Here is a 27632-nt window from a genome sequence, read left to right as displayed (position 1 = left end):
CCCTCATGAATAAACATGAATTCCCGAGCTTTGGCACTGCCCTGAGATGGGACTTGGTTTGGCTGGGGAAAAAAAATGAATGGCAGCAGACTGGTACCAGGCACTCTCTGAAGCCAGGTGAACTCCCAGCTCAGGGAAAAACCCTTTCAGCACATCCGTCTTTCACTGAATCACGGTAAAGGTTGGAAAATACCTCCAAGGGCATCAAGTCCAACCTTTGACAGAACACCACCCCCCCAAACCCTCACACCAAATTCTCCCTATTGCATGAGGGGTTACTCCAGGTCTCTTCTGAAACACATTCCCACACATTTTGCTCCTGGAATCCCTGTTCAGATGCAGAGACGCCCATTTGATGCCTGGGATGTCTCAGGAGCTCTCAGTACCCACAGGGATAAGAGCAAGGCAAAGGCACAGCTCAGTTAAGACAGGCTGAGCTCTCCCAAGGCATCATCACAGCCTGGTGTGCTGCAATAAAATCTACAATTTCATACCAGCAGGCAGTTTCCAAGCTCTCAGGGCTGTAAACAGCCGTGGGGTGACATTTATTGTCCCCCTGACAAGCCCAGCCTTGGTGCTCACCCGTGGCTTGCCTCATTACAAACGTCTCATTACAGCCAATTATCATTGCATCAATCTCCCTGTCCCAGCTGAGCTCTGATCACTCGCCTGACGGAAGGAAACAGACTCCAAAAGATGGTGCCTGCAACAATCCATAACTCAGCACCACCCAGGCAGCTGGAATTTAATCTCAGTGGAGGAAAACCCACCATCAGGCTTGGGTCACCACTGCCACCACAGCCTCCAGGGAGCAGAGACCTCCCAAATGAGGGATAATTTTCTATTTAAAAGTTGTATGAAATAATAATAATAAAAAAACCCATAGATGGCTTCTTTTTCTCCCATAAATCTTGTAAATTTAGTGCAATTGGATTTTGATTCTGAATGCAGGAAAATTTTGAGAATTCACAACCTCCTGCACCAAGGCATTGCACGGTTTAAGTGTCCACTGACAGAAAAATGATATCTTTTTCTGAATTCCCTTTGAACCTGCTCACTGCTGGTTTCACTAGGAACTGCTCAATTCTTTCACAAAGACAAAAAAATTCACAGCCAAACCACAATATCCCTTTCCCTGTGGAGAAAACCCATAAAATCCTCTTTAATATCCCTCCTCGGGCATCTCTTTTTCAAGCTGAAGTGTCCCAGCCTATTTGGTAGCTTCCAGGATGGAAACAGCTCCCTATCATTTTTCACTTATATCTTTGGTGGGTTTAATTTTACCCCATCCTGCCCTGGGCTTGCAGAGTAGGGTTTTCCCCTATTTTTCTGCGAGAGATTGGGTTTGACTGGGGTTTGCTTGGCTCCGAGGTTTCTCTAAATGCATCCTCCCTCTCTTCCCTGAAAAAGTCACTGCTGTACCCTCCTGTCCCCAGTCCCACTCACACTCCAGCATCCTTTGGGTATCTCTCCTTCCCCCAGCTCCGTCTCATGACCTTTTTTTATTTGTATCACCACTGACAGTCTGCTCTGCAGCCACCCCATCCCCTCTGAGCTCCCCTTCCAGCTTTCAACAGCTTTTTGTTTTAATTTCATGCCCGTTGTGCTGCCTGCTCTCAGTCCAGCACTGCAGGCAGGACGTGACGGGGAATGCACCCAGCTGAAGGAAAGCCACAGTCCTGCAAGGGATGTGACCCCTGACAAGGTGGCATTTCCTTCCCACCACCCACGAGCTCTGCTGGTGCTCTGATGCTCCTGTGCTCGTCGCTCGCTGAGGGACTTGCAGCTCCACTTCAGCACAAAAAGGGACTTGGGCAATCACAGAAAGCAAAAAGGATAAAAATTCAGGATAAGTGAGTTTGCTTTGGACTTTGCCTCAATATCTGTGGCAAGACATAGACTGTAACTTCATTTTTCCCACTCTGTAAAAATTGGACTTGATAATCTTAAAGGTCTTTTCCAACCTTAACAACTCCAGGATTCTATAACAAGAACACCATAAATTACTATAAAACCTGCTTTAGACTTCTGCAAGCAGAAGCTCTCAAAGCACTCAACAGGAATATGTGAAAAAATAACTTTCCTCCCAAATGTTTGCAGAAATTTGACTCAAAGACATGTGAAGGAAACCTCACCTTAAAGGCCCCAGACTGAGTCATTCTAATCAGCGTGAAAGAAATCACCAGTCACTGTTGCTGGAGCATGACGTTTAAGCATGAAAATCCTATGAGATTTTCCATCAACAACATCTATTAGGAAACTTTTTTTTTTTTTTAAAGTTTGTAATCTTTCAGCCTTTTTTAACCAACAAACTAAATAAACACTGGACTTTTTAAATCCCTCCTTTTCATAAATCAAATTTGTGAGCTGAGCCCTTCTGCCTAACTCCAGAACATGTAAACTGAAAGAGAAGATCCAAGATTTCAGATGAAGGTTTACACAGGGCGTTGCCAAAAACATGACTTATCTTCTCAGCAGCCTCTAAAGAAGATCTCCAGTGCTCTGACACAGAGCATGCTTAAAGGATTATTCCAGGGTTTCCTCACTCAAATCCCTCTGCTCTTCCAGGAGTTGTAGACAACTGGATTTATAGAGAATCAGACTTTGAATTCAGGTACCTTCCTAGATTTTTTTTTTCCCCCATATTGGTGTCTCCTGAAAGGAATTCATAGCTATGACAAGTGGCTCAACCTCTAGGAATGCTTTTCCCAACATCATTTATGGTGCATGCAATATTCCCCAGTGTTACTTATCCCAGGTAAAAAGGGTGGATACCATCATGACAGTGCTCTGATACAGTCAATATTAACAGAAAAACAAAAAGAAAATATGAGGAAGGAGAGACTTTTTTTTAAGCCAGAAATCTCATAGGATTTGAGAGGGACAAACACAGGCTGCTGTCAGAAACAAAACTTCTGGATACATGGCTTTAATCTGAGCCATTATCCAGAGCTTTGTAAATGCTTTGAATTTATTTTCCATTGGCCTGCAGCAATGGCACTTTCTCCTTATTTCTATAACCTTTGCACGGCTAAGGCTGTGTCCATTTATCTACTATCCCATGCTAAAAAAAAATAAAAGGAACCAAAACCTCTGCTGGCATTTAAAAATGTGACACATTCTCCAAACTAAAATGCCTTTTCCAACACAAATTTATGTCCACTAAGTGGCTGCTAATCCCGAAAAACCTCGGGACAGCTGTTCCCGAGTCAAACAAACCCTGCTGCTTGTTAGAGATCTTCCAGCCAGGAGTCAGTCACAGGCAAAACCAAGGCAAAGCCTCCACCCCTGCTGTGTTTTAAGGCAGAAAAGAGATGTTGGGATGTCTTAATATCTGTGGAAAGGTGAGGTCAAGGCAAGAAATCAGCTTTTAGCTCCACAGGGAGGAGTGATGAGGTGCTGTATGGGTCTGTGTTGGGATTTCATCCTGGTTTTGGTGGGCGTTTGACATTCAGGTGGGTGGGTGGGCTCAGACAAGCATCTGAGGGACCCCTGTTGGAAACATGGAATCAGTAAGGTTGGGAAAATATCTTAAAGCCATTGAGGCCAGCGTCATCGTGTTCACCACTAAATCACATCTCTAAAACTCAGCTGGGAATTAGCAGTGCTCACTGGAGAGGGGGGCAGTGGGTCACGGAGCAAGGATGGACAGAAAAAGAACCAGTTTTAGGGAAAACCTTGCTGATTGCTGTTTCCTCAGAAAGAAATTCCTGACCTGGAGGAACAGCATTGACTTCAGGCCAGATCAAGGCAGCCAACACCAAAGTCTGGGGTTGGTTCTCAGGGCTCAGGCTGGGTTTGCCACTGTGACAACACCGCTCCTCACCTCATGTGTGGGAACTGACAGTGGTCAGAACATAGATTTTTAGGATTCAGGCAGTAGCTTGGGCCTGTGGGAAAGCCAAGTACAGAAAGAAGTCTCTCACGCTGGCCTGGGAAATCTTAAGGAGGAATCAAAACAATCCTTGGAAGGTGAAAAACCGTTAAGGTAGAAAACCCTTAGCAGCTGATGTTTTTCTAACTTGTTGTTTACTTCTAAGAAAGGGTCGAGAAGTTTTGCTCTAAATGACCAATCATATTGACTGTAGCCAAACATTGCCTTTCAATAAATTTTTGCTATAATGCCTTCCAAAGAACTGGAGTTCTATGTATCATTTTTTGAGCTGTCCCAAATCATAACGACACTCATGTTTCAGGGGCCAGCTTTCACAGCAGAGACTGCAAAGGTTCTCCTCTGAAAAACCCGTGGCAGATTTCTTTATTTTGAGTTTCTGGAGAGTGGGTTGCACCTCTGTAAGAGCGCAGCATGAAGGTGTTTGGGAAGAGTCCCAGAGAGATGAGGGAATGATGAAGGAAGACCATTTGGAAGGACCAGTCCCACTGTGTATCGTGACCATTGCCAAAGAACTGGGAGAAAAAATTCCTGTTAAATAAAAGGGAGCTTGACTTTGATCCTATGTGAGAGTCTGGAGTTTAAAGTCTTGATGTCCCATGGCTGAATTTTCTACTGTTGTAGGAGAATCCACCCTGTCAAGGAGTGGAGGGGGCTGATGTCATATCTGGGAGTTGCCCAGTGCTACTGGTCAGAGCAAGAATGGAAACAAGAGGCCCTTTGTATCACCCAGGCTGGATTAATAGGAAAAAAAGTAAATTAAAAATTAATAAAAGAAAACATGGCAGAAAGTCCAGCAGGTGCTTTTGCCTTTAGAGAGACCATCAAGATCGAATGTATTTCAGACTGACCTAAACTGGGTTTTTTTGAGTTTGTTGACAGAGGTTTGATTTAGGGTTTTATTTAGCAGACCAACAGCTGTCCTTTAATGCCATTCCTGTTGTCCCAGGATTTTTTAAGAGGTTGATGAATATGATACAAGGTTTATGAAAAATCTACACAACTCTGCAATGACAGAACCACAGAATCTTTGAGGTTGGGAAAGACCCCTAAGGTCACCAAACCAACCACCAACCCAGCCCCACCATGTTCACCATGGATGCACCTCCTCAAGTGCCACATCCACGGTTTTTCCCCACCCTGCTTTGGGCACTCTCTGGAGTTCTTGAGCTGGATCAGCCACCAGGTTCTCGAGCACCTGGAGAGCTGCTGATAACAGGATTGTCCCACAAATGCCACTAACACCTCATCTGCCCCAGCAGGGCTTATGCAACTGGGAGGTGAGAATTCACTTGAACTTTTCCAAGCAAGGAACTATTAATTATTTCTTATCTTGCTGCACTATAAACAGATGGTGATGAATAAACAAGCTCCTAATTTAAACTTCATCAATGTTTTTTTTTTCCAGCTCGATTTTTAATTTCCATATGCTCACTGCTTCTCCTCCCATCAAACTTGCTTTGACTTCTTTAGGGGGGACTGACAGAATCCCCCCCAGGCTCCAAGTTTTGTTTTTCAAGCCAACCTCCACTGTGGAACAGCAAAAGTAATATTCAGAGTTTAAACAGCATGGGCCCTTTCCCACCTGGATTTTTTTTCACAGTGGTGATGATGAGCTTGCAAGACTCATTTCTATCTCAAAACAAGGCTGAGGCATGTGCAAGTTAAGCAGATGTGAACAGGCATTGGGAGGGGGAATGGCACTATTTTTTCCCCCATGTTTCCCATTTTTCAGACTGTTTTTTTTTTTTTTTTTTTTTTTTTCCTGTTTCCAAGACAGACAGGGCTAGAGAGCAAACAAAAAAGTGCAGTGTTGAAGGACTAGGGGTGTCAGGCCAGGTTGGATGGGGCTTGGAGCAACCTGGGAGAGTGGAAGGTGTCCCTGCCCATGGCGGGGAGTTGGAATGAGATGAGCTTTAAGGTCCCAACCCAAACCACTCCATGATTTTGTGATTCCATGAAGGCCGTGCTTCCTGCACAGCTCTTGGGTCTCCAGAACTGCTCATCCCACCCAGACACGAGCCATGGTTCCTTATTCAGCTGTTATCACTAAATAACTCTCCTGCTTCTGAAAGAGTATCTGATTGCAGAGCAAATTAATTAGCAATAATGGGATAAACAGATAATGAGCTGAGCCAGCCAACCTAGACCTGATTGATTTTCCTGCCCTTTTAACAAAGAGAGGGCTACTTCTTTTTTATTTATTATCGTTTCATTTGTGTGCTTCAGTTTAAGATGAACTGTGTGTAAATTACAACCATGGAGAAGGGAAGCTTTCTCAAAAATGAACCCAGAAATGCTCCTCTATGCTCTGGGACCATAAAAGAGGCAAGTGAAAGTCAGCAGGGAAGCAGTGCAGTGGTGATTCCTGCCTTGCAGCCTTCAAGAGCTCAGCCACACTTCACAGAGAGGGATTTTGCCTCTGTCTGTGAGTCTGGGAAGCAAAGCCCCTTATCCCAGCCCATGAGAGAGCTTCCCTACTGCTGCTCAGTGCATTATCAGCTGAACCCCCACTGTGTTGCACACGTACGTCCCAGCTGGAAAAGCATCTGGAGCTAAATCCCAACTTTCAGTGCGGCTGGGATTGCATTCCTTACTTCTGAAATACAGAATCATGGAATAGTTTGGGTTGAAAGGGACTTTTAAAGGTCGTCTCGTTCAACCCCCTTGCCATGATTTCACCTAATCTGGCCAAACCCCCTCCAAGCCACTGAACACCAGCACAGAGATTATCTGTGAAATGTGGGGAGTTTTTTTCCTACACACCTGAGCTACTCACTAAGATTCCCCTCATTTTAAATATTTTGACAACAGGTGAGACAATCTGAACAGGATTCACCACATCCTGAAAGAGATGCCTGCACCTGGCCAGAACACACCAGAGATACCCAAAACCAAGTGGAAACCCCTCCACAAAAGTCATTCCATGGCTGTTTGCCCACGTGAATCTGGTCCCTGTCTGCCTATTCCTGATTTTAATGGTGAAGAATCCCCTCCTGTGTTGAATCACGTGTGTCATTTGATGCCTTTGCAAGTCATTTCAGCAGGGACTTAAATAACACCAGGGCACAGGAGTGCCAGGCCAATCCTGCTCATGAAATTCTCGGGTTTTTCTTCACCCGAGATTCAGGTGGTTGAGAGTCTTTTGCCCTCTGAAAGTCCTGAGCCAGACGCAAGAACAGAGCAGAGTCTTCAAGGTCTTGTTTCTCAAGGTTTCTTGCGTTGTTTATTATTTCATATCTTATGGTTTTCTCTGTGCCCAGCCAAGGTCCATTCCGAGCGCGGACAACAGGCGACTCCTCCTCCGATGGGATGTCGCTCTCCTTTATACCAAATATTACGTGTTTCATGTTTACAATTACATGCCAATACCTATCATCTATACTAAAAAAGTCATCTCTACTCTGACCCAATCCCCTAGAACTACTTTGTTCCACCATCACAGTAGAAGATGGAGATGAAGAAGAAGAGGAAGAACTCAGAGCACCGCCCTAAATCCTCCATCTTGTCCCCATTCACCTACATTCTAAAAACCCAAAACTACACAATTTTCCACCCTGCGGTAAGCTAAACTACTTTCATTCACACCTTTGTGGCTCGTAATTCCGCTCTCAGTGTTGGAAGTCTTTCCCATGGACTGAAATCAAAGACAGGGTCTCCCTGGGCTCTGTGCCAGGGTCTCCGACCCCCCTGTACAGATCCCAAACCCCCTGTACAGATCTCCAACCCTTTTGCTCGGGTCCCAGACATCTCTGCCGAGGTCTCTGACTTTCCAGGGTGACCAAAGGGATACCCTGGACTTGGACAGAAATCAGCCCTGTGCTGCAACACAACTGCATCCCACACACCCTTCCAGAAACTGGGCAAGCTCTGCCACGAGGTCCATAAAACTCTCCTTCCTGCAGACCTGCAGAGAGGCTGTTGGGTGTCCTGTGATGGTTAAAAATTCCCTTAAAAGCTCAGGCTTTGATCTTGCTGCTCTTTGGTTCTCCTCTGCACACCCTGCCAGCTTCAACTGCTCTTCCCTGTGGATTTCCCCCTCACTGCATCCTCTGCAGCCTTCCCTGTGCTGGAAAACAAACTAAACAAACTTCACAGCTGGGCAACAGTTAGTGACCCCTGGGCTGTAGAATCCCAGAACCATCAGGGTTGAAAGAGACCTTTAAAATTATCAAGTCCAATTGTCAAACCTCCTCAAATATGGGTAAATCCACATGTATGGAACCACACTCCCAACAGGGACTGGAGGGATCCACAGGGATCATCTCCTTCCTGCGCCTTGTCATGGGCAGGGACACCTTCCATTATCCCAGGTTGCTCCAAGCCCTGTCCAACCTGGCCTTGGACACTTCCAGGGATGGAAGAAATTTAATCTGAAAAAAACCCCCTGCATTTCAGGCATGTTCAGCCGCTTTGAGGAAGGGGAGGGTGTTTGTGTTTGAAGACAAAAAAAAAGAAGGTTAAGAAGGACGTTATTGTTTATCAGTGGAAATCTACCTGCTTAACCCAAGCCAGTGATCAGCACCACCATCAAGTGCTCTTAACAAGTGACTAATCTGTCTGACACATCAAATTACAGCTGTGATTAAGCCCCTCTGATCAATACAATTGATAATGGCTCCTAAACAAAGCTTTCTTTCCAGAATGTACTGAGACGCTGTTTATTTCCACTCATTTGATTAGAAAGGATGACAAATCCCTTGTTAAACCTCAAGTGATTCTCCTTTTCCTGAAAAGGCGTGGGAAGTGTAGAAGGCAACACAACTACAAGGCCATAAATCAAAATTTTACACTGGAGATCACAGGGAGCCTCAGTTGCTTTCCATCCTCTTGTTCTGGGGGATGGAACTGGGTTAAAATCATGTTTTTCCTCAGAGTTTTAGGGTTTCTCTTTCCAGCAGCACTCAGATGAAACAGTCGTCACCTTCATAGGATCTCATATCATCACCTTCATGAGATTTCTCTCCAACAAACTTCCCACTCTCCCCCAACCGTCAAAGTCCAAAGTTCGATTTTACAGCTCAGCCTCATTTATTGAGTTATGGAGCCCCATTCCAGAAAAACACCTTCTTTGACCTACTTGTGCTCACATGCTGAGATCACTCCGAAGGGGAAATGCATCCTGTATAGGCACTTGGAAATTATCTGTCCACAGAGGACATGACAGAACTCTCCATACATTCATCCACAGTCAGATGTCAGATTTAAGAGCCAACAATTCTGGTTTTTTTCTGTTGCCTCCAGGGCAGTTGTGAGTGTCTGGATAATAAAGTCAGGTATTGAGCTCTTAAATACCTGTTGATGTTTTGGGGTAAATGGATGCCAGCTGCATTCCACAAAGGAAGGCATCTTAAAATCATCTCCTTCCAACCCTCTTCCATGGGCAGGGACACCTTCCACTATCCGAGTTTGCTCCAAGACCTGTCTAACCCGGCCTTAGATACTTCCAGGGATCCAGGGGCAGCCACAGCTTCTCTAGAAACCTGTGCCAGGGCCTCATCACCCACTCAGGAAAGAATTTCTTCCTATTATCCAAACTAAACCTGCTCTCTTTCAGTTTGAAGCCATTCCTCCTTGTCCTGTCACTTCAGTTCCAGTACTGTCTCCATGGACAAAACCATTTTCCTGAGCTCAAAACCGCAATTTCTGAATCAACCCAATTCACATGTAGTGACTGGTGGAAATGCAGATTTATCCCAGCCTGATATTTCAGCATTCCATTGGGAAAAAAACCCCAAAAACTCTCCAAAGGATTTCTATGTACTTGCTTTGGGCATTAATGACTTGAAACATGGCTGTGTGTCTTTACTTCAGAACTGGGAAAGACACTTGCATTGGTTTAGTTCTGTTGTTACAGAAAAAAAAGAAAAGCTGCTTTGGATCAAACTTTCCAATTAGAAAAAACATTCTGGAAAAGCAGAAAAAGTGTCATCACTTCAATTATTTATTCTCCTTTTAAGTTTTTAAGTATTGTATTTAATTTAATTTCTTTAAATATCCATGAAAATGAAATGAAGCATTTAGCTGGCTTTCAGATGAAGGCTTTTATCCACCCTGAGTTCTCCCTTTACTGGATTCCAGAGGAACATTTCTTCAAAAGGCTCCATTTAACAGTACAGGGACACTTGAAACAGCTTCCAAATCGAAGACAACCATCCCTTAGTAGATAAAAAGAGGGGCCAAAAGCTTTCCTGGCATCCAGTGAAGCTCCTCCTGGGATCAGCTTGTCCCAGGATTCTGTTCCATCAGAACAGCCCTTCAGTCTGTGGCCTGGCTGCAAACATAGCCAATGGAGAGCTTCCTCTTCCACTTTTCCCTCTTTTGGGAGGAGGGATGAAAATCTCAAGTGGGATTTGAGATTCATCTTCCCAGCCCTTTTCCAAGAAAAATGATCCCTTCTTTTGGGATCCTGGAAGTCTCACCTGGGTGCCCATATACCTTTCACTGACAGACATGGGGCTGGTAACTTGAGAGAGGCATTTGGAGGGGGAGAGATCCAACTGGATCCCTTAACTTGGGACTCTGACTGCTACGCTAAAGGACAGGGTGGGATGGGATAATGGGACGGGATAATGGGGTGGGATGAGATGGGGCAGCACCAAAACCTTCCTACTTTCCAGATCATCGAAGCAGGAAGAGGGTTAAGGAGAGCGAAGACCCTTCCAGAGGGATTTCTCAGTGTGGTGAAAGCTCAACGAACAAGGAGAGGATCTCAGCTGCCTGTCCCAGCTCCAGAAATTCTCCATGGCCTTGGAGCATCCTCTGCTTCACCATGAGGACTGGAGCAATTTTGGCATAGGGAAAGGAGGGCAGTTCAATTGAAGGACAAGGTCACAATGACTTCTCTTGCAGTAATCCAAGGCCTGGAAGAACTTCAGGCTTTCAGTTCCCAAGGAAAAATTGGGAAAATTCCAGTTCAGAGAGGTGGACAACTGTGATTAAACCCACTGAAACACCTCAGTTAGGCTTTCCAGGAGGCTGCAAGAGAACCTGCAGAGCTGCTGGAACTCCTGGCTGACTGAACCGTGCTTTGGAAGCACCCATTTCTCTCCCTCCTGAAGAGCAGCTGGAGGAATCCTAGCTCCAGAAGGGCTGGGAAATGGCCAGGACAAGGCAGCTGTGAGGCTGGGGGATGTGGGTTTGCTGGGCAGGGAGTGTTGCCGTACCTGAGGTCTGGTTGTCCCAGGTCAGCTCTGCCAGGCACTGGCTGCGCTCCTCCTCGATCTCCTGCATGATGCTGCACTCCGGCCGCGTGCTGGATGCCTGCAGGGGGGGAACAGAAGGACACAGTGAGCAAAGCCCATCCTCAGGGAGGCATTCCTGGCGATTCATGGCCTCCAGAGCAAGCTGGAGTTCTCCAGGACCATTGCACAGATGTTACATTTGATACAGTTCTGGTTTCTTTTCCTCTGCCCAGGTCAGGATTAATACGCGGGAAGCGCAGACGTCGAGTTCGGACTTGGATGTTTATTATTTCTTATCTGTGCACAGCTCCCGCTAGCAAGTTAGAAAACAAAGGTAAAATGGAGAGCTTCTAACTCTTTCCAAGGTTATTTAAATGATAATTACCCAACAACGAGGTCACACCTGTATTATTTATATTTCTGACCCAATAATGACCATCCAAGGCCAGCAATGTGGACCTTTTTCACCCAGTTACAGAAAACCACCCAAACCCATGAAGAAGGAGGAAGAAGAAGGTGAAGAAGAAGAAGAAGGTGAAGAAGAAGGACTCAGACAACACCCAAAGCCCTCCATCTTCACTCACATGCATTACACCAAACCCCCAAAATCTAAGTTTCCAGAATTCCAGTACGCACTCAGCCTTTTACAGAATTTTTTGGTCACATTTCTGTGCAAGGCATGATTTGGAGTGACATCCGTAATTGTGCCTTTACTTTGTTTTGACCCAGGAAAATCAAATATTACGCAAAAATCCATTTTCACTGAGCCAAAGGTTCCAAATTCTTGAGGTTCATAGGGTGCTTTGGGGAGAAATTTGGTCCAGACACCCCATCCCTCAGTGGGATTCATGATGAATCGTGAAAGATCTGGAGAGACATTTTTTTGGTATTGGCCAAATGTCTACCGGTAAGCTGACCCGGCAGCTTGAGAATGGTTTCTCTGGACTTGAGTAGGTCAAACAAATGATATCCAGGCCTGATGCGTCGGCCAAGGTCATCCAGACATTGGTTTTTGGTTGACTTATGGGCAGGATCGCGTTACTTAAGGCAAACAACGAAGTAGTAAGGCACAAGTATGATATCTGATTTAGTTTCATATTTCTTTTTGATTTCTTTTCTGGTTGTCTCCAAACATCTCCAAACATTTGCTCAAGAGGAGGGAGAGAAATCCAGAGCCAGCTGAAAAACCACTGTTTCCCTCCGTTTCCTTAGAAAAAAAGAAACCCACAACCTATTTTTTTTTCTGATGATCAGGGGCAATTCTGCTGCTTTACGCTCTGCAAACCCTTCCTGGTTAACCAACACCACCAGCTATGTAGGGCAGGGAGACAGCAGCTTGAATATTCATGCCAGGAGCAGTGGGATCTGTGCTTCATGGCTTATTCCCTGTCTCCTGGCTCTCGCGCTAATTCAAAGCACAACAAACCCCAACTCAAGGAAAGGACGGAATCTCTGATGCAGATTAGAAGATCAAGGAGCTAAAAAGCAGGAAATTCCCAGTGACAAGGCTTTTCCCCCTCGAGTGGTTTCTCCCCAGTCAGCCCTAATCAAGTTGTGTTTGTAGTACAACAGTGGCCATAAATGCTCAGGTAATTAAGTGTGGACTCCTCATAAAGTGCAATTCATGAACTGCCTCAACCATAAAACGTGGAAATGGTGATTTTTACTCCAGAAAAAGGAGCTGGGAGCTCACACGTCTCAGTGTCCCCTTGTCACCACCGCGCCCCCAGCTCGAAGGGGACACCCTGGCCATTGCTATGGCCACAAACTGAGGCTGCTCCAAACCCCATCTCTTTTAAAGAGATTGGAAAGGGCATTCAACAGGGAGAACACTTCTCAGAAATCCAGCTGCAAAGAGGGTGGAGAGAAGGGAATGATGTCAGGAGAGCAGAGCCTTGGCCTGAGTTTATACTGTCACTGTTAAATGTAATGTGGGAAAAAACATCTGTGGGGTGAACTTCAGGATCAGATCACGAGGACACAGGAGGAACCTCTGCCAGTAAGAAGTGATTGATTCAGTGTCCCCTCTTGAGGGCTTTGGTATAATCATATATTTTCATCAGAAATAGGCAGAGGAAAAAAAAATCCTGTCTTGTTTTAAAATGCATGAGTTATTGCTCTGTTCATTTATTTGCCAGTCAAGGTTTTAAGACAAAAAAATCCAGCAGTCCTTTGAAGGAACAATTGTTTGATGTAGATTTGGGTTAGAATTATAAAATAATTTAGCACATTAAATTAATCTCACCATTTCCTATTAACCTACCCTGCTCTCTTCCCTGTTTCATGCCACGCCTGGTTCATATTTTAATTTCCTTTAGGTTAGGAATGGGCCCTGATTAGTAGTGTATAAACAACTAATTATGTGGTTTTCTAGTCAAATTAAAAATAAATAAAAATACAAACACTGGAAGAAGGGGAATCATTTGGAGTTGTCTTCATTCTCAAATATTTCTTTTCCCCAAAGGGAAACAGATCTTTGGAAATTTCATCTTGGCTCATCTGAAATACCATAGATTTATTTTGTTTTGATTTACAGTGCTTCTTGCCATTTTATTTTAACCTTAAAAAAGCACGAGGGGAAGCGTGAGAGATTTGCAGAACACTTGCTGGAAAAATAAAGATTGAAATGTTTTCAAAACATTCTGACTTTTTCAAAGGGAAGTTTTAACTCTCTGGACTTAAATGTTTGCCAAATTCATCTCACATCTATAAATACCTCTGGTTTTCACTTTATAAATTAATTCATACTATTCTGACTTTGATCAGGGCTGGCAAAGCACTCTGTAGTTCTATAATATATCTGATTTTTTTAGGCAGTAGATTTTACACCAAGCCCATTAACAAATACTTCACTGCCACTTCTTTCATTCACTAAAATCTCACGCCTGAACTGGATAATTTTATATTCACCTCAATTGCCCAATATTTACTTTTGAGTAACTGATTTTACCACCTTTGAAAAAACAAATGAGGCTCTGTATTGAAATGTGGGCTTGTGACAGGCTCAGGTAAACTTGATTATGCATAGAAATTTTTTTTTTTCTTTTCTTTTTTTTTTTTTTTTTTTTTTTTTTTTTTTTAATAGGAGTGTCCAGCAGCTAAAATACTGGAATATAGAAGATCTTGGATTTTGCAGTGCTGGTACTGACTTGTGAGCTTTTAGGGAAGGTGGGTGCTGACAACAACCCCAGGCAGAACTTCAGGCTGAGGGCAGAGGGGTTGGAAAAGGACCTGGGGGTGCTGCTGGCAGCAGGTGAACGTGAGCTCAGGTGTGGGGCTGATATTTCTGGGCCTGAGAGATTTTTAGCCTGCTAGCAGCTGCTAACATTTTCTCAAGGAAAAAATTCTCAAGAAAGCTTCTTCTCAGAACAATCTTGGCAAACAACTCTCCCTTCTCAAAACAATCTTTCTCCAGGTGGTGTTTTGCTCTTTTTTCTCTAGTTTAACCCATGGGATTAGAGAGGTGTCGTTCCTATTCACCAACCATGTTAAGTCTGTATCAGGACACCTAATAAAAGGTAGTAAGAATTAGACAATAAAAGTCTTTTTCCTATGCTCTTTGCCTTCTGAAATATTTGGAGTCTCATCTTTCTTACAACAACATCTCTCTTTCCTACAACGACACTCAGGTGTGCCCAGGTGGGCAGGAAGGGCAGTGGCACCTGGATTGGATCAGGAATGGGGTGTCCAGCAGGACCAGGGTGGGGATTGTCCCCTGCTGAGGCTACACCTCCAATCCTGGGGTCAGTTTTTGGCCCCTCATGACGAAAAAGACTTTGAAGGACTAGAACAAATCCAGTGAAAGGAACTGTGCTGGGGAAGGGTCTGGAGCACCAGGGGGAGCTGAGGGAGCTGGGAAAGGGGCTCAGCCTGGAGAAAAGGAGGCTCAGGGGGGACCTTGTGGCTCTGCACAACTCCCTGACAGGAGGGGACAGCTGGGGGGGTCGGGCTCTGCTCCCAGGGAACAGGGACAGGAGGAGAGGGAACGGCCTCAAGGTGCACCAGGGGATGTTTAGTTTGGATATTTGGGAAAATTTCTTCACCGAAAGGTTTAACCCTGGCACAGGCTGCCCAGGGCAGTGGTTGAGTCACTGTCCTCTGGAGACACTTAAAAGCCACGTAGATGTGGCATGTGGGGACATGGGTTAGTGGTGGCCTTGGCAGTGCTGGGCTGATGACTCCTCCCGATGATCTTGGAGATCTTTCCCAACCTTAATGATTTTATGATTCTATAAACAGAGAGTGGCATGTATCTCAGCTTCTCTGTCAGTGGGACACATTAGCCTCAGTTTTAGCTGAGTCAGAGCTCTGTGTTTAGTCTGACCTGATTTTTTGCCATTCCTCTGAGCCCACAGAGAGCAAGCAAACACCAGCTCTGAAGGCTTTCATCCCACTCCACCACCCGTGGTTGGATGGCTTCAAACTTAAACACCCAGCACTTAGCTGGAAAAGGCCAGTGATGTGTGAATTTAATGTCCACAGACCTTTAACTCAATCAAGGTCAACAAACAGATCCACACTGGAGGATTTCGAGTTTATGGCTCATTTTGCACATTAACTAAAGGAGTAAATAAATAACTTTATCACAGCAACCCTCCTTCAACCTCCTCGGTGATAACAGCAATGATAACTCACATGTCACAGCTGTCACTGATACACGCTGGCAAAGGCAGATGGAATAAAAATAATCCAAAAATATCAGTTTTGGGCATCATTAGGAAACAGAAAGTGGGGGAGTTTTTTGTTGGTGGGTCATCAGGGTGTCTAGTGAGCAAGGAAACAAGTTTGATTTCCCCCCAGGTGACAAAATGCTTATGGTTGGAAAGAGTCCTCAAGAACTGCAAATCCTGCCTGTCAAAGGAGATATTCCCTGGAGGAGAGCCTAAATAATTATCTTTCTTTGGCCTATTCCTCCTGGAAATATTGAATTAGATTTTATACACAGCTTTGTACAAACTCACTTTACTACTTCTCCATTCTAGGATTTTTTTTTTTCTCTGTTGTGTTGCTTTGTTTGGGTTTTTTTCCTATGGAAAAGGCAGAGATTTTGGGCTTTGGCCTCTTCCACTGCAGTGGGCAACTGGCCACACAGACAAAGGGCTGAGGAGCACGTGAATTCACTTTTCACATCCAAAAAAAAAAGTAAATATAAAGCAGAAAGCATGACAAGCTCTGGTTAGCTCATGTTAACATCAGAGGGTGAGCTGCAATCCAGTTCCTTGGGAATATCCATGATGGGTAAAGCTGAAATGTGATCCCCTCACCAAGCCCTACTGGCATGCCCAAAATCCCGTGGAGAGGGGTGGTGGGTTTGTCAGGGGTTTTCCCACTCATACTCTGATCCCTGAGCAGAAAGATGAAGGGAATGTATTTTCTGCATCTGATTTCTTGCAGCCCTGAGCTCTGCAGCAACTCTCACAGAACAAGGAGTTGTAACCAAAGTCTTTATTAATGAGAGTTTTCCTTCCCAACAGATCCCAGGAATTGTTAGGGGATTACTGTGCAGTCTGCTGCTGCAAATAAAGCCTTTGTGTACACTCCTTAATTAAATACAATTCCAAGGGTTGCCACAGGCTGGAGGAGCTACAGAAATGTTTAGTCTCATCTGCAGGGCCAGAATCTCCAGGGGACACGTGGCAGCTCCTCAGAGACAGGTGGGATTCACAGAAGGAGGGCTGTGAGCCTCAATGTGTCCCTTTCTCCTGATCCCAGGGTGTTCCTGGAATCACCTGGAGCAGGAACCTGGAGTCTCCATCCCTCTCTCACCTGGAATCTCCCTCTCACCGCTGGATGGAGACTCCAGCGATGAGGACCAGGGTGACCACAGTGACAACAGGATTTGGAGTCAAACAGAGGGAGTAGAAGTGAAAACGATGGGATTTCAGATGATGAAATCCCAGCCCTCACCCGTTTCTGTTCAGCCCAGTGGGAGTGGACACCGGTTCACTTCTACTTCTTTGAGTGACAATTTCTCACCATCCCCACCTTCCCAGAGCTTCTGTGAAAACAGGAGTGCAAAGAGACAAGGGCAAGTTGCCTTCCTACAGTTCCTGTAACTTGACTTCAGTCACTGCTTGAGGAAGAGATGAAGTTTCTTAACCCTTCCTCATGTGAACCACAAAGGAAATGAAAGATTTTAGCAGACAGGTCTTATTTCAAGCATCAGAAATGTAACCTCCCTCTGGCTTTCATCCATACTCATTTTTTGTCGGAACACAGGACTGAAGGAACTTCCCTCAAAACAACCCTGGTTTTGATTTCTTCCGTATCTTCATTCAGCTCTGTCTTAAAACTAGATTTTCAGATTTTCTTTTTTTTTTTTTTCCTTTTAAACATCTTCAGGAAAATGCAGCTCTACTCCGAAAAACCCTCTGAGTGAGCCAAAAAAAAATTACAAATCAAGTGTGAAAGTACAAGAATGAGAAGACATCAAGGATTTTTTTTTTTTTCCTATAGTGACGGGTGACACAATTTCCACCAATAAGGCTGTCAAAAGCTGCAAAAGCTCTGGTGGTCTGGGGAAAATAAAATTTGAAAAAAGGGAGCATTGATGAAGTTACAATTATTTGCTCTTCTGTAGGACCTTTGTGTAAATCCAAAACCATGTTACAAATGTCGTGACAATGTGGGGAAGTAAATTTTACATATCAGTAATATAGACAGAATGGGAGATAAATCCAAGTTTAAAACACCCCAAACCTCCCATGTGCCCTTTGTAGGATCGATCCAGGAGGATTTACAAACCCAGTGAATTTTAAACAGAGAAAAGTTGTTTTCCCCTGTGACCTCTCTTGTGAATAAATTTCTCTGTCACCAATCACCAGTGAGGGACCACAGGCAGCAGCACGTGTCCTTGGGAGACTTTTCCAAATAAAAGAGGTCCAGGCAAATGCCCAACTCTCCTGACTCCCACTTAGCTGTTCAAACCACTCCACTTCATCTTCCTGCCAAACATAATCCTGCCAATGACAGATCCGTCATTTGAGGAGGAAAGCAGATGTCTTTCCCCAGCTCATCCAAGCGGGCCCTGTCAAACAAAGGCAACTTGGCCAAATCAATCCAGCAGCTCTAAGCCTTCCTTTGGTCTGATTTGTCCCATTTCTGTGGGAGGGGTTGGAATTTCAGGGAAAAAAAGGAGTCTTTTGCACAGGGCTTGGAGAGCCAGAGGAAAGGGGCAGCTGAGCAGCTGTGTCCCTTTAACTCCTTAGGGACAAGCTTGCAAATGCCTCTGCTGGAAAAAGAAGAGCTGAACTGGAGTTTTTAAGGAAGAAGTGACACCCTGGAATTTCAGTTATGACCCACAGCCAAAAGAGAGGCAGCACCTGAGTGAATCCAAACGAGCAGGAGACAGCTCTGATGGCTGGGTAAGCACCTCCTGCTTTGAATTATCAGCTGGAGCAGCCAGGGATGAGTTTCCTCTCCAGGAAGCTCAGAGTGAGGGTCTGAATCCAGGCTGGTGCAGGGATAGAGGGATGCTGCAACACGGAGCTCAGCAGTGCTGAGATCTGCAGTTACAGGGTACAGAGCAAAGGGCTGCAATATCCCTCATATGGCTGAGGGAAAATAAAAGAGGAACAACAATAATTATCCCAAAACTGATAGAGACAGGGAAGCAAAGGACAGAAAGAAGTGGACTCTATTACCTGGAGTGCAAATTATCTTGTAGTTTTCCCTGAGCTACTGATGAGTGGCTACTTTTAATTTCCTTTTCCCTTTGGGTCTAAGAAGCCTGCTTGAGGGAGGTCTGTTCTTTTTAATAAAAATATTCCAAAATTTACCCATTAAACTATTTGAACCTTGTGGATGAAATTCAACTCCATCTGCTCAGTCAATGACGGGAACAGCAGGAATACAAAGGACATGCAGATCCAGACCTGCCTTGACCCCCAGGGCTCAGGAAGAGGATTTGGGGATCCATGGGCAAAAATTATGTGTCTGTAGTGTAAACAACTACATCTGTCTTCACACTGATTGTCCTTCCCCACCTGAAGAGAGAAACAGGAACTTTCAGGGCATGAGTCACTCAAAACTGAAGGAACTGTCTAAAACACGCAAAAGAAAACTTGCCCTGTACTGCTCCATCTCTGCCAATATCTAAAATTAAATGAGCCAAACCCCACAGACCTGGGCTCATCTACACAGAATCATTCCCATCCAGACAGTCCCATCCTCCCCTGGTATTCTCCATGAGCAGGTGGAGATGGTACCTGGTGGGATCCCTATAAAGAAGTTGAGTGAATACTCCTGAATGCTTTAATTTGTTCATTTGTTGCTTTTTGGTTTGCTCTTGTGTGTGTGTGTGTGTGTTTTTGGTTGTTATTTTTTTTTGGGGGGGTAGGGTTTGGGGTTTTTTTTGTTTGCTTGTTTGTTTTATTTTTTGGCTTTGTTCTTTGGGGTATTTTTTGGGGGGGGGGGTTGGTTTTTTTGTTTTGTTTTGGTGTTTGTTTTTTTTTCTTTTCCCCACTTTGACATGCTGCTGTTCAGGAAAGGCCTTTCCTTGGCTCCAGCAGAATGTGCAGGTAACCTGCTAACACTGCCCTGAATTTCTGCTCATCCAGCCCTGAGTCATCTCCTGAGCAGCCACCTCTTCACCGCTGTGCACAGGAAAAACGTTTCCTAATTCTGATGCAAGCTCAGAAGGGGCTGGAAAACCTCAGATCCCAACTCCTGACAGTCTCCATCCATCCAGCCCTGATTCTTTCCCTGGGCAACCACAGAGTGCCCCAACCCAGTCCTGCCTGCTCTCCTCTGCCCTTCCTTCACTCCAGCTGTGCCACCTGAGCCTCATTTTCCTCCTGAATTCAACCCTGATGTCTCCCCATAGCACGTCCACCTCAGATCTGGTCAGATGGCTCCAAAAATCTAGAAGGCATTTTGGATGGGAGGAATGGCAGAGGGGGATCCCAAATCCAGCAGGGTTGAGCCAGGCAGGTTGTCCAGAAGAACCCATAAGCAGGCAAGGAGGAGTTCAGTCACAAAATTAGAGCTTGATCAAAGCCACAGGGAAGTCCCTGAGGTTTCTCTTCACATCCAGTCGTACCCCAGACCTCCCCCACTGCCTGGGGTTTGTGCATACACGTCACATACACAAAACCCTGGGAAAACAGGACCCCACAGGCCTCCTGCAAGGCTGGATTTTGGGTATTATTTATAACCAGGGAGCTGGATAAAGCAAACTGGGCATTCTCGAGTTTTCAGAAAAGCTGCAGTGGTTTGGTTTGAGGAACCACAGTTTTGGTCACAAACACTGGCAGCTCCTGTTCGCTTTTAGGGGAAGTGAAAGCCCTGGGAGTGTCCAGAAATCCAGTGTGAACCCAGAGTGGCCAGACCATCAGGAAAGGAAGGGCTGGAGTGACAGACACCAGGCTTGCTCTGTAACACTGCTGGAAACCCTCAGAGCTGGATAAGCACCAACTTCACCTGCAGCTCTGGGGCTGTTTGGAGAGGAGGCAAATCCTGTCCACAGCTTCTCACTGTTCTTTTTTGTTTGTTTGTTTGTTTTTTGTTGTTTTTTTTTTTTTTTTTTTTTTTTCATGCACTCAAGTAAGGACAGCAAAGGGAAGTGTTACACAACAGCTTTAAACTGAAAGAGAGTGGATTTTGATTGGATATTAGGAAGGAAATTATTCGCTGGTGAGGCCCTGGCACAGGTTGCCCAGGGAATTTGTGGCTGCCTCATCCCTGGAAGTGTCCAAGGCCAGGCTGGATGGGGCTTGGAGCAGCCTGGAAGAGTGGAAAGTTTAATGTCACCATCACATCCTGAAGGGCAACCAGGAGGAAATAGAAACAAGAAAAAGGAAATGCATTAAATAATCCTTCCTGTGGGCTGTGTTATCCAGCAGTCACCACAGTGCCCTTCTATAACACAGGCTGGGATAAGGTTTTAACCCTCCTGGCTACCTTCCACATCCTTTATCCAACCAACCTAAGAGAAATTCCAGGATGATTTTACTATTCGTGCATCACTTCCATTCCAAGCAAGTGGCCCCAAACAGGGCTTGTTTGTGCCACTATTCAGATCTTTCTGTGAAAATCCAGGTATGTTCCTGGAACAATCCAGGAACACGTCTCATTTCAAAGAATTCTCTCTCAAAGGGCTGCTTCCCTACAAAGAGGAGCACAAAAATTACAAAGGTGTGGGCACAAGATGAGTTTGGTTCATTCAGACACTGAGAAAAAAAAAAAAAAAGGAATGTTCCCTCTTTCAGATGGAGCAGAAGCGGTTCAGTCAAGGCTCTGGATGAGTACATTACTCATGGGTTTATAAAGCATTTTTGTCAGAGCCCTCTGGTGAATGGTTCTTCACAGATGGTCTGAAGCATCCAGGTGTGCCTTCCAGGAAGAAGGACATGCTGGGATGAGCTCCCAGCCTGGGGACAAAGGAAAACTCATTGTTCCTAAAAAACGAGGGAGTCAAGAGGGCCCCAGTGGTTTGGAGCCACTCCAAGCTGAAGAGCTTCTCTGACAAAAATCAGGACAGGGCCACCCCTCCTTTGGAGGAGGGAGGGAAACAAAAGGACAAGCCATTAGTAAAATGAGTGAAGCAGAGCAAAACCACGGGGAGCAATGCTACCATGGAGAAAAAGGATTCACAAAAATGGGGAAAAACATGCAGAGAGCAGGTGAAAAGATCCTGCACAGGATGGACACATGGACAGAGCTGATCCAGAAGGACAGAACGTGCTGGAGAGCACTGATTGTCCAGGGATCTCCTAGAGGAAAGCTCCTGATTACATTTAAGTTTGCCAGCTTTGAGTTAAGACATTTTTGATAACCCTCCTGTGCCCAAAGGCCAGTGAACCTAGAGGAGGACATCATGGATCTGAGCAGCTGCTGAAGAGGGACATTCTCACCAGGACTTAGCAGCCTGGCTGCAGATTTTAGGACGAATTTAACAGTCCTGGAGGAGTAAACATTACTGGACTCAGTAAACAAAACTATCAGCACTCCCCCTGCTCAGTCCTGTGTGTAGGGTCAGTATGAAGACACGGGAATAATTCAAAATAATTCAAAATTCAAAAATAATTCACAGGAATCGTTAAAAATTTGAATAATTCAAAATTCCAAAAGTGTATGAATGGTGCCTGAAACGGAGTTAAAGCCACAGGTTGAACAGGTTGTAACGTGAGCCTAAAGAGCCTGAAACACAGAGGGAAAGGTAACAAACAGGACATGACACACACTCGCCCACAGTGTCTGAACCAGGCACACACACAGCTCTTCCACCTGAGGAGAGCCCTGACATCTCCCCAAGAGCCTGAGGGCCACGTTTAAATCTTCTGACAGCTCCCACCACCTTCCTCACCACGGTGCTCATGGAGGGATGCTGTGGCAGGGCTGCATCCCCACCACAGATATTTCTGAGCACACAGCTGGGCGCCAGGTGGGACAGAGGATCCCAGTGAAGGGTCCGAAGATGGAAATATCCACGTTACAAACCCAAACAATCCACCAGCAGCATCCATTCTGTTTTAAACACGGAATCATGGAGTGGTTTGAGTTGGAAGGGACCTTGAAGATCATCTCATTCCAACATCCTGCCATGGGCAGAGACACCTTCCACTATCCCAGGTTGCTCCAAGTCTCATCCAACCTGACCCTGGACATTTCCAGGGATGGGCCATGGGGAGGCTTGACCAGGAAAGTGTTTTCCAATAGCCTTAAGGAAGCAAGGATCAAACCCTCTTGCTTCCTGCAGGGATTCCCCACCCCAGCCTGGCTGCTGGGTGAGAGCTTTGCTTCCCATCCATGCCCCAACAAAGTCAACTTCCAGCCCCCTCAGACTGTGCACCAGGTTGTGGTGAACCTAAAGTTCAGGAAGAGAATTAATTCTGCTTTATTCCCCCCGGGCATTTCCTTTTGCCATTCCTTACCTGCTAACAGCACAGATGGGGGAAAGAGATTAGAGGGAAGATGTTTCTGCTTTGTCTGGTTGAAAGGGAAAACACAGAAGGGCACAAAGGACACAGAAACTGAGTGCTCTGATGGCAAACCCAAACCTCAGTGGCACAGCATCACCAGACCTCTCTCAGGTGATGCCACTGGCTGTAGATCTCAATGTTTTACAAAGGTTGTGTCTTTAATGTCTTTTGACAGATGGAGAAACCAAAGCAGAAAACCCCAAAAAACAACTCCACATAAAACCAACCAAAAAAACCCCTTCCAAACTCAAAAGAACATAAGGAAACCCCAAAAACCCCACCAAAAAACCCACAGCAAAACTGTCAGGTTGGTCTCTCTGTCTCCAAAAATTCCTTCCTTATAGAAGAAAACAGACAAAGCAGTAACAACCTCCCCCTGCCAAATACTTCACACTCTCTGTTCCCAGAGTTTGAATGTCTCTAAAAGACCTTTCCATGTGCCAGTTTACACTGATGTCCACATCTGCCAGAGATATGAAATATTGAAACGGTCTCCTCAAAACACCGTGCTCTGCCAGCAAAGGGCAAACAGAAAAAGGGAGAATTCATGTGGAAAACGGAGTGGGAAAGAAAAGAGCTGGGCCCTTTTTCCATGCGAACAATAGGAAGACTTCAAACCTCAGTTTAGAAATATTGGATACGAGGAAAACAACAGATTAGGCAGTTGGGAAGGTAAAACCTGAGATGGGCATCAGTGATCGGGACGCCTGGGAAGAGGATCTTGGAAAGAAAACAATGTTTAGAGCAGCAGGAGGAGCAGAAAACCTCTGAGCATCGCTAGAAGTCTCAGCCTGGCTGTCAGGATCAACTCAGCTGAGCAGAAAATGCCTTTGAGCAACAGGGCTAAAAAGAGAACAACAGGAACAAAACCAAGTGAGATTACTATGCAAAGAGCTGAAATTCAAGAGAAAGCTAAACATAGCACCAAAAAAAAAAAAAAAAAAAAGGAGAACTCACATTGAGCCCCACCCCAGCTTCTGTTCACTGGCTTCTCCAAAGAACTGGAGGTGAAAATATAATTTTACTAATGCAAACTGGAGTAGTTACACATGAAAATGATTTAACTCAAATAATTGAGAACAACAGGGCTGGGTGTGAAGGGGAATGGGAGCTGATGTGAGGTGGAAGCCACTCAGACAGGAAAAACGTGCTCAGATGGGATGGTGGGAGTGGCACCATCTGGCTGAAAGTCAACAATAGTAAAGCTTTTTTTATATGTAGGAAGGAGAGGGGGAAAAAGATCCAGACAGCGCTCAGCAGGTTAATCTGGGTTAAATACACAAGACTTTTGAACACGACTCGAGAGAGAGTGATGGAAAGTGGCAGCAAATGGAGATGGGGACAAAACTGAAAATGTGGTTTATTGAAAGTAAATCATGGCAATAACACTTTTAGGGTTGTTTTATAAGGAAATTGTTTGATTTGGGTTTTTTTTTGGAGGGGGGAGAGATGAAAGTCAGTGGAGTTAAACTTTCCGAACCTCCGTAAAAAGTCTGATTCTGTGCTAAAAGGAGTGACTGCCATAACAATGGACACAAGGATTAATAAAACTGGAAGGAAATGAAGGAGATGGCCCAGCAAAACTGTGAATTCCTCATCCCTGGAAGTGTCCAAGGCCAGGTTGGATGGGTTTGGAGCAACCTGGGATGGTGGAAGGTGCCCTGCCCATGACAGGGGGTGGAAACAGCTTTTTTTTTAATCACTTGTGTGCACACAACCTGAAAATGGCCAATCCAGATCTGCCTACAGCTAAAGATGGGGCAAACATCCTTGAAAAGGGACAGAGAGGGATAATTGAAAGGATGCTGATGGTGCCTTTACAGTAATCAGCCCTGTACAGCCACCTCCTCCTTGCTTCAGCAGCCCCTACCTGCCTGGCACCTTTCCATCAGGAGTTGGATCTTTCCTGGCTCTACCCCAGCATCCCTTGGTCACATCAAATCAGGACATCAATAACACTTGGGAACTCCCCCAGAAACTACAGTCCTGCAGCATGGCTACAATTTCATGACTGGAAAGAGAAGAGAAAAATAAAAAAGGAAAATTAAAAAAAATAGGAAAAAAGAAAAAGCAACTAAATTCAACTTTGGTTCTGAGGAAGCAAGCACGAAACTAATGCAAAAAAGTTTTTCTGACTCTCCAAAGCTCCTTCAAGTGTGTAAAATCGATTAGTTGAGAGGCAGGGAGCAGCATGCTGAGCAGCAAGGATATCAGTGAGGAGCACAGGGAACAACTCCTTCCACAGCAGTCACCTCCAGGAGGGTGAGAGAGGAGGGAAGCAAAACTGCTGGGAAGAAATCAGCCCTTCTTCTTTATGCTTCATCTTGTGTGCCTTTCAAACACTGGCTGTAACATGGGAAAACAGAGGAGGAGGCTCTCAGGTGTCCCTGTGAGCTCAACAGGGTTTCAGTTCCCATGTGCCTTTCTTTGGTGATGTCAGACTGACACTCAGCCCCTCTGTGGATGCTTTAAAAACCCTCAGCCCTGCACAAAGTCAGTAAAAAGAGTGGTCATTTTCGCTGAAATAGCCTAGGGAGCTCCTGACACTCTCTCAGTGGTTCTGAGCAATGATCTGTGGCTCTGAAAACTCAATTCTGAGACAGCCAAGTGCTCTGGGCAGCTGAATGCAAGAGGCTGAGCCTCAAAAAACACTCAATCCTTTGTTGGTGACACTGTCATTGTCCCCCCACAAACACAACCACAGCCTGATTAACCAACTGTCCCCACTGGAGAGCTGCTGGAAGTTCATTCAACATAACAGCAAAGTCTCACAGCTGTGAGTTATCCCTTCTCTTTATTGTTTTAACTACCTGTCCTGCAGTAAATATGGCCAAGGGATTACCCCAGTTACCCCCAAGGAGAGGATGCAGCAGAGGCATGGCGGTGACCACACCACAGGCAGTAGCTGGTGCTGTCTAATCCCTGAATTACAGAAAATTTGGCTGGAAGGGATCTCAGGAGGGCTGGTCCAGCCTTTAGCTTGAAGCTGGACTCACACCAATATTACTCCTGCTCAGCCACAGATTTCTCTACCCAGAAAAACCTCCCAGAATGGAGATTGCACAACCTTCCTGGGTGATTTGTTTTATTTTACTGCCCTCGTAGTGCAGAAAACTGCATTATTTGCACCTTCTGACATTATCCTTGTGTAGAACCTTGAGGTCAAAGAGGAACCACATCTCCCCCTTTTGCGCAGCAAATGTTCATCTACACAGCCAGGTGTCCCCCTTATCACCCTCACAGATAATAACCATGGGATTTGCACTGGCAGCCTGCTTGCAGGGTAAATTGTAAGACAAAATGAGGTCTTCAGAGACTTCAAAACAGAGTTTTCCAATGACTTGGAACAGGCAGGATTGCACCTCGTTTCCAGGTAGCTGGAACAATGTTGTACACCCTGCCTCACCACTGAGAATGGCATTGTAGGAATGATTAAAGGCCTGGAAAACATGGTAGGATTAAAAAAAAAAAGAAAAAAAAAAAAAAAAAAGAAAAAAAAAAGAAGAAAAAAAAAAGCCTGGCTAAACATAGGGAGAGAGAAAGCAAATATGTAATCAATCTTAACCAGCAAGTGCCTAAACACTAAGATTTCTTCCCAAGGATGTCAATTTAATGTGGGGAAGAAAAAAAAAAACAACCTCTTGAATTGCAGGGACTGAACTCTCTAATGAGACAAATGAGGATTAGAAGCAAAGCATAGCTTGGGGATGGTTTAACACTGCCTGGCAGGACTGGGCAGAAGAGCCTTTCAGGAGTTTCTCTTCCAAATCATTTGGGTCTGTTTGCTCTGTGGGTCCAGGGAAGCACCTGATGGTTGGAGCTATGCAAGTGGTAAAACTAAATTTCAGTAACAGGTGAGCTCCAGAGGTCCCTTCCAACCTCAGCTGACCTGATTCTGCAGGAAAATGATGTTGAGTTTGCCAAGAGTAAAAGGAGAAGGTGAAATCCTGGGGATTTTTCTTTTAACTATCAGAAAGAAAACCCAACAAAGATTAGGACAGCCCATAAGTGCCTGACTATTTTATCTCTGTTTAAAAGGAAGAAATCCCAGAAATGGTTTCTATAACCTTTTGTCCCTTTCTTTATCAGTCCCTTTCTTTGTCCCCAGTGATGAGACTCCACAGTGTCCTTATAGATCCTGACCATTCCTTGGCTTATCTCTGCTGACCATCCAAAAGATTTGATCTATGTTCTGAAAATCTAAATTTTTGTGGCTGCAACTTAAGGCTTAAATTAGTTCTACCCTACCAAATCTGTGGTTCTAACCAGACTGGCTATGGAGATATTTTTTTTTGTCCTGCTTTTTATTTGCAGAAGTTTTATCAAATACTTAAAGACAAGTTATAAGTTGTCCCTCAGTGTTTCATTTTCTAGAATAAACATCCCCAATTCTTTCATTTTTTTTTTTTCCTCCACGACATTTTTTAGACCTTTTATCATTCTTCTGGCCCTGCATGAACTCCAATTTCAAGTGTTTTTGCCCCAGAACACATACACGTGCTCCAGTTAAAAGTCTGTCAGGGATTATTTGCTTCTTTTCCCTTGACCAAAACAAAAGTTTGGTTCCAGTTCATTGTTTATCTTAGTTGCAGCCTAACACAGGCAGCAGCCAAAAGTAATAGGGGCTGTCTATGA

At 44.9% G+C, this 27632-nt stretch overlaps 1 protein-coding gene across 1 annotated transcript in view; it reads right to left on the bottom strand.

The window, feature by feature from the left end:
• The window catches only part of LOC136299804 (vasoactive intestinal polypeptide receptor), a 111754-nt gene that overhangs the window by 58541 nt on the left and 25581 nt on the right, over positions 1 to 27632 (bottom strand). Inside the window, exon 2 of the mRNA XM_066201746.1 lies at positions 11059 to 11155. Within this exon, the coding sequence (XP_066057843.1) occupies positions 11059 to 11155 (97 nt within the window). The remainder of the gene's footprint in view (positions 1 to 11058; positions 11156 to 27632) is intronic.

The sequence above is a fragment of the Chamaea fasciata genome, unplaced genomic scaffold, assembly GCF_029207755.1.
Source record: "Chamaea fasciata isolate MVZ Bird 193981 ecotype frontalis unplaced genomic scaffold, bChaFas1.0.hap1 SCAF_1, whole genome shotgun sequence".
NCBI lineage: Eukaryota > Metazoa > Chordata > Aves > Passeriformes > Sylviidae > Chamaea > Chamaea fasciata.
This window is presented reverse-complemented; position numbering and strand designations above follow the sequence as displayed.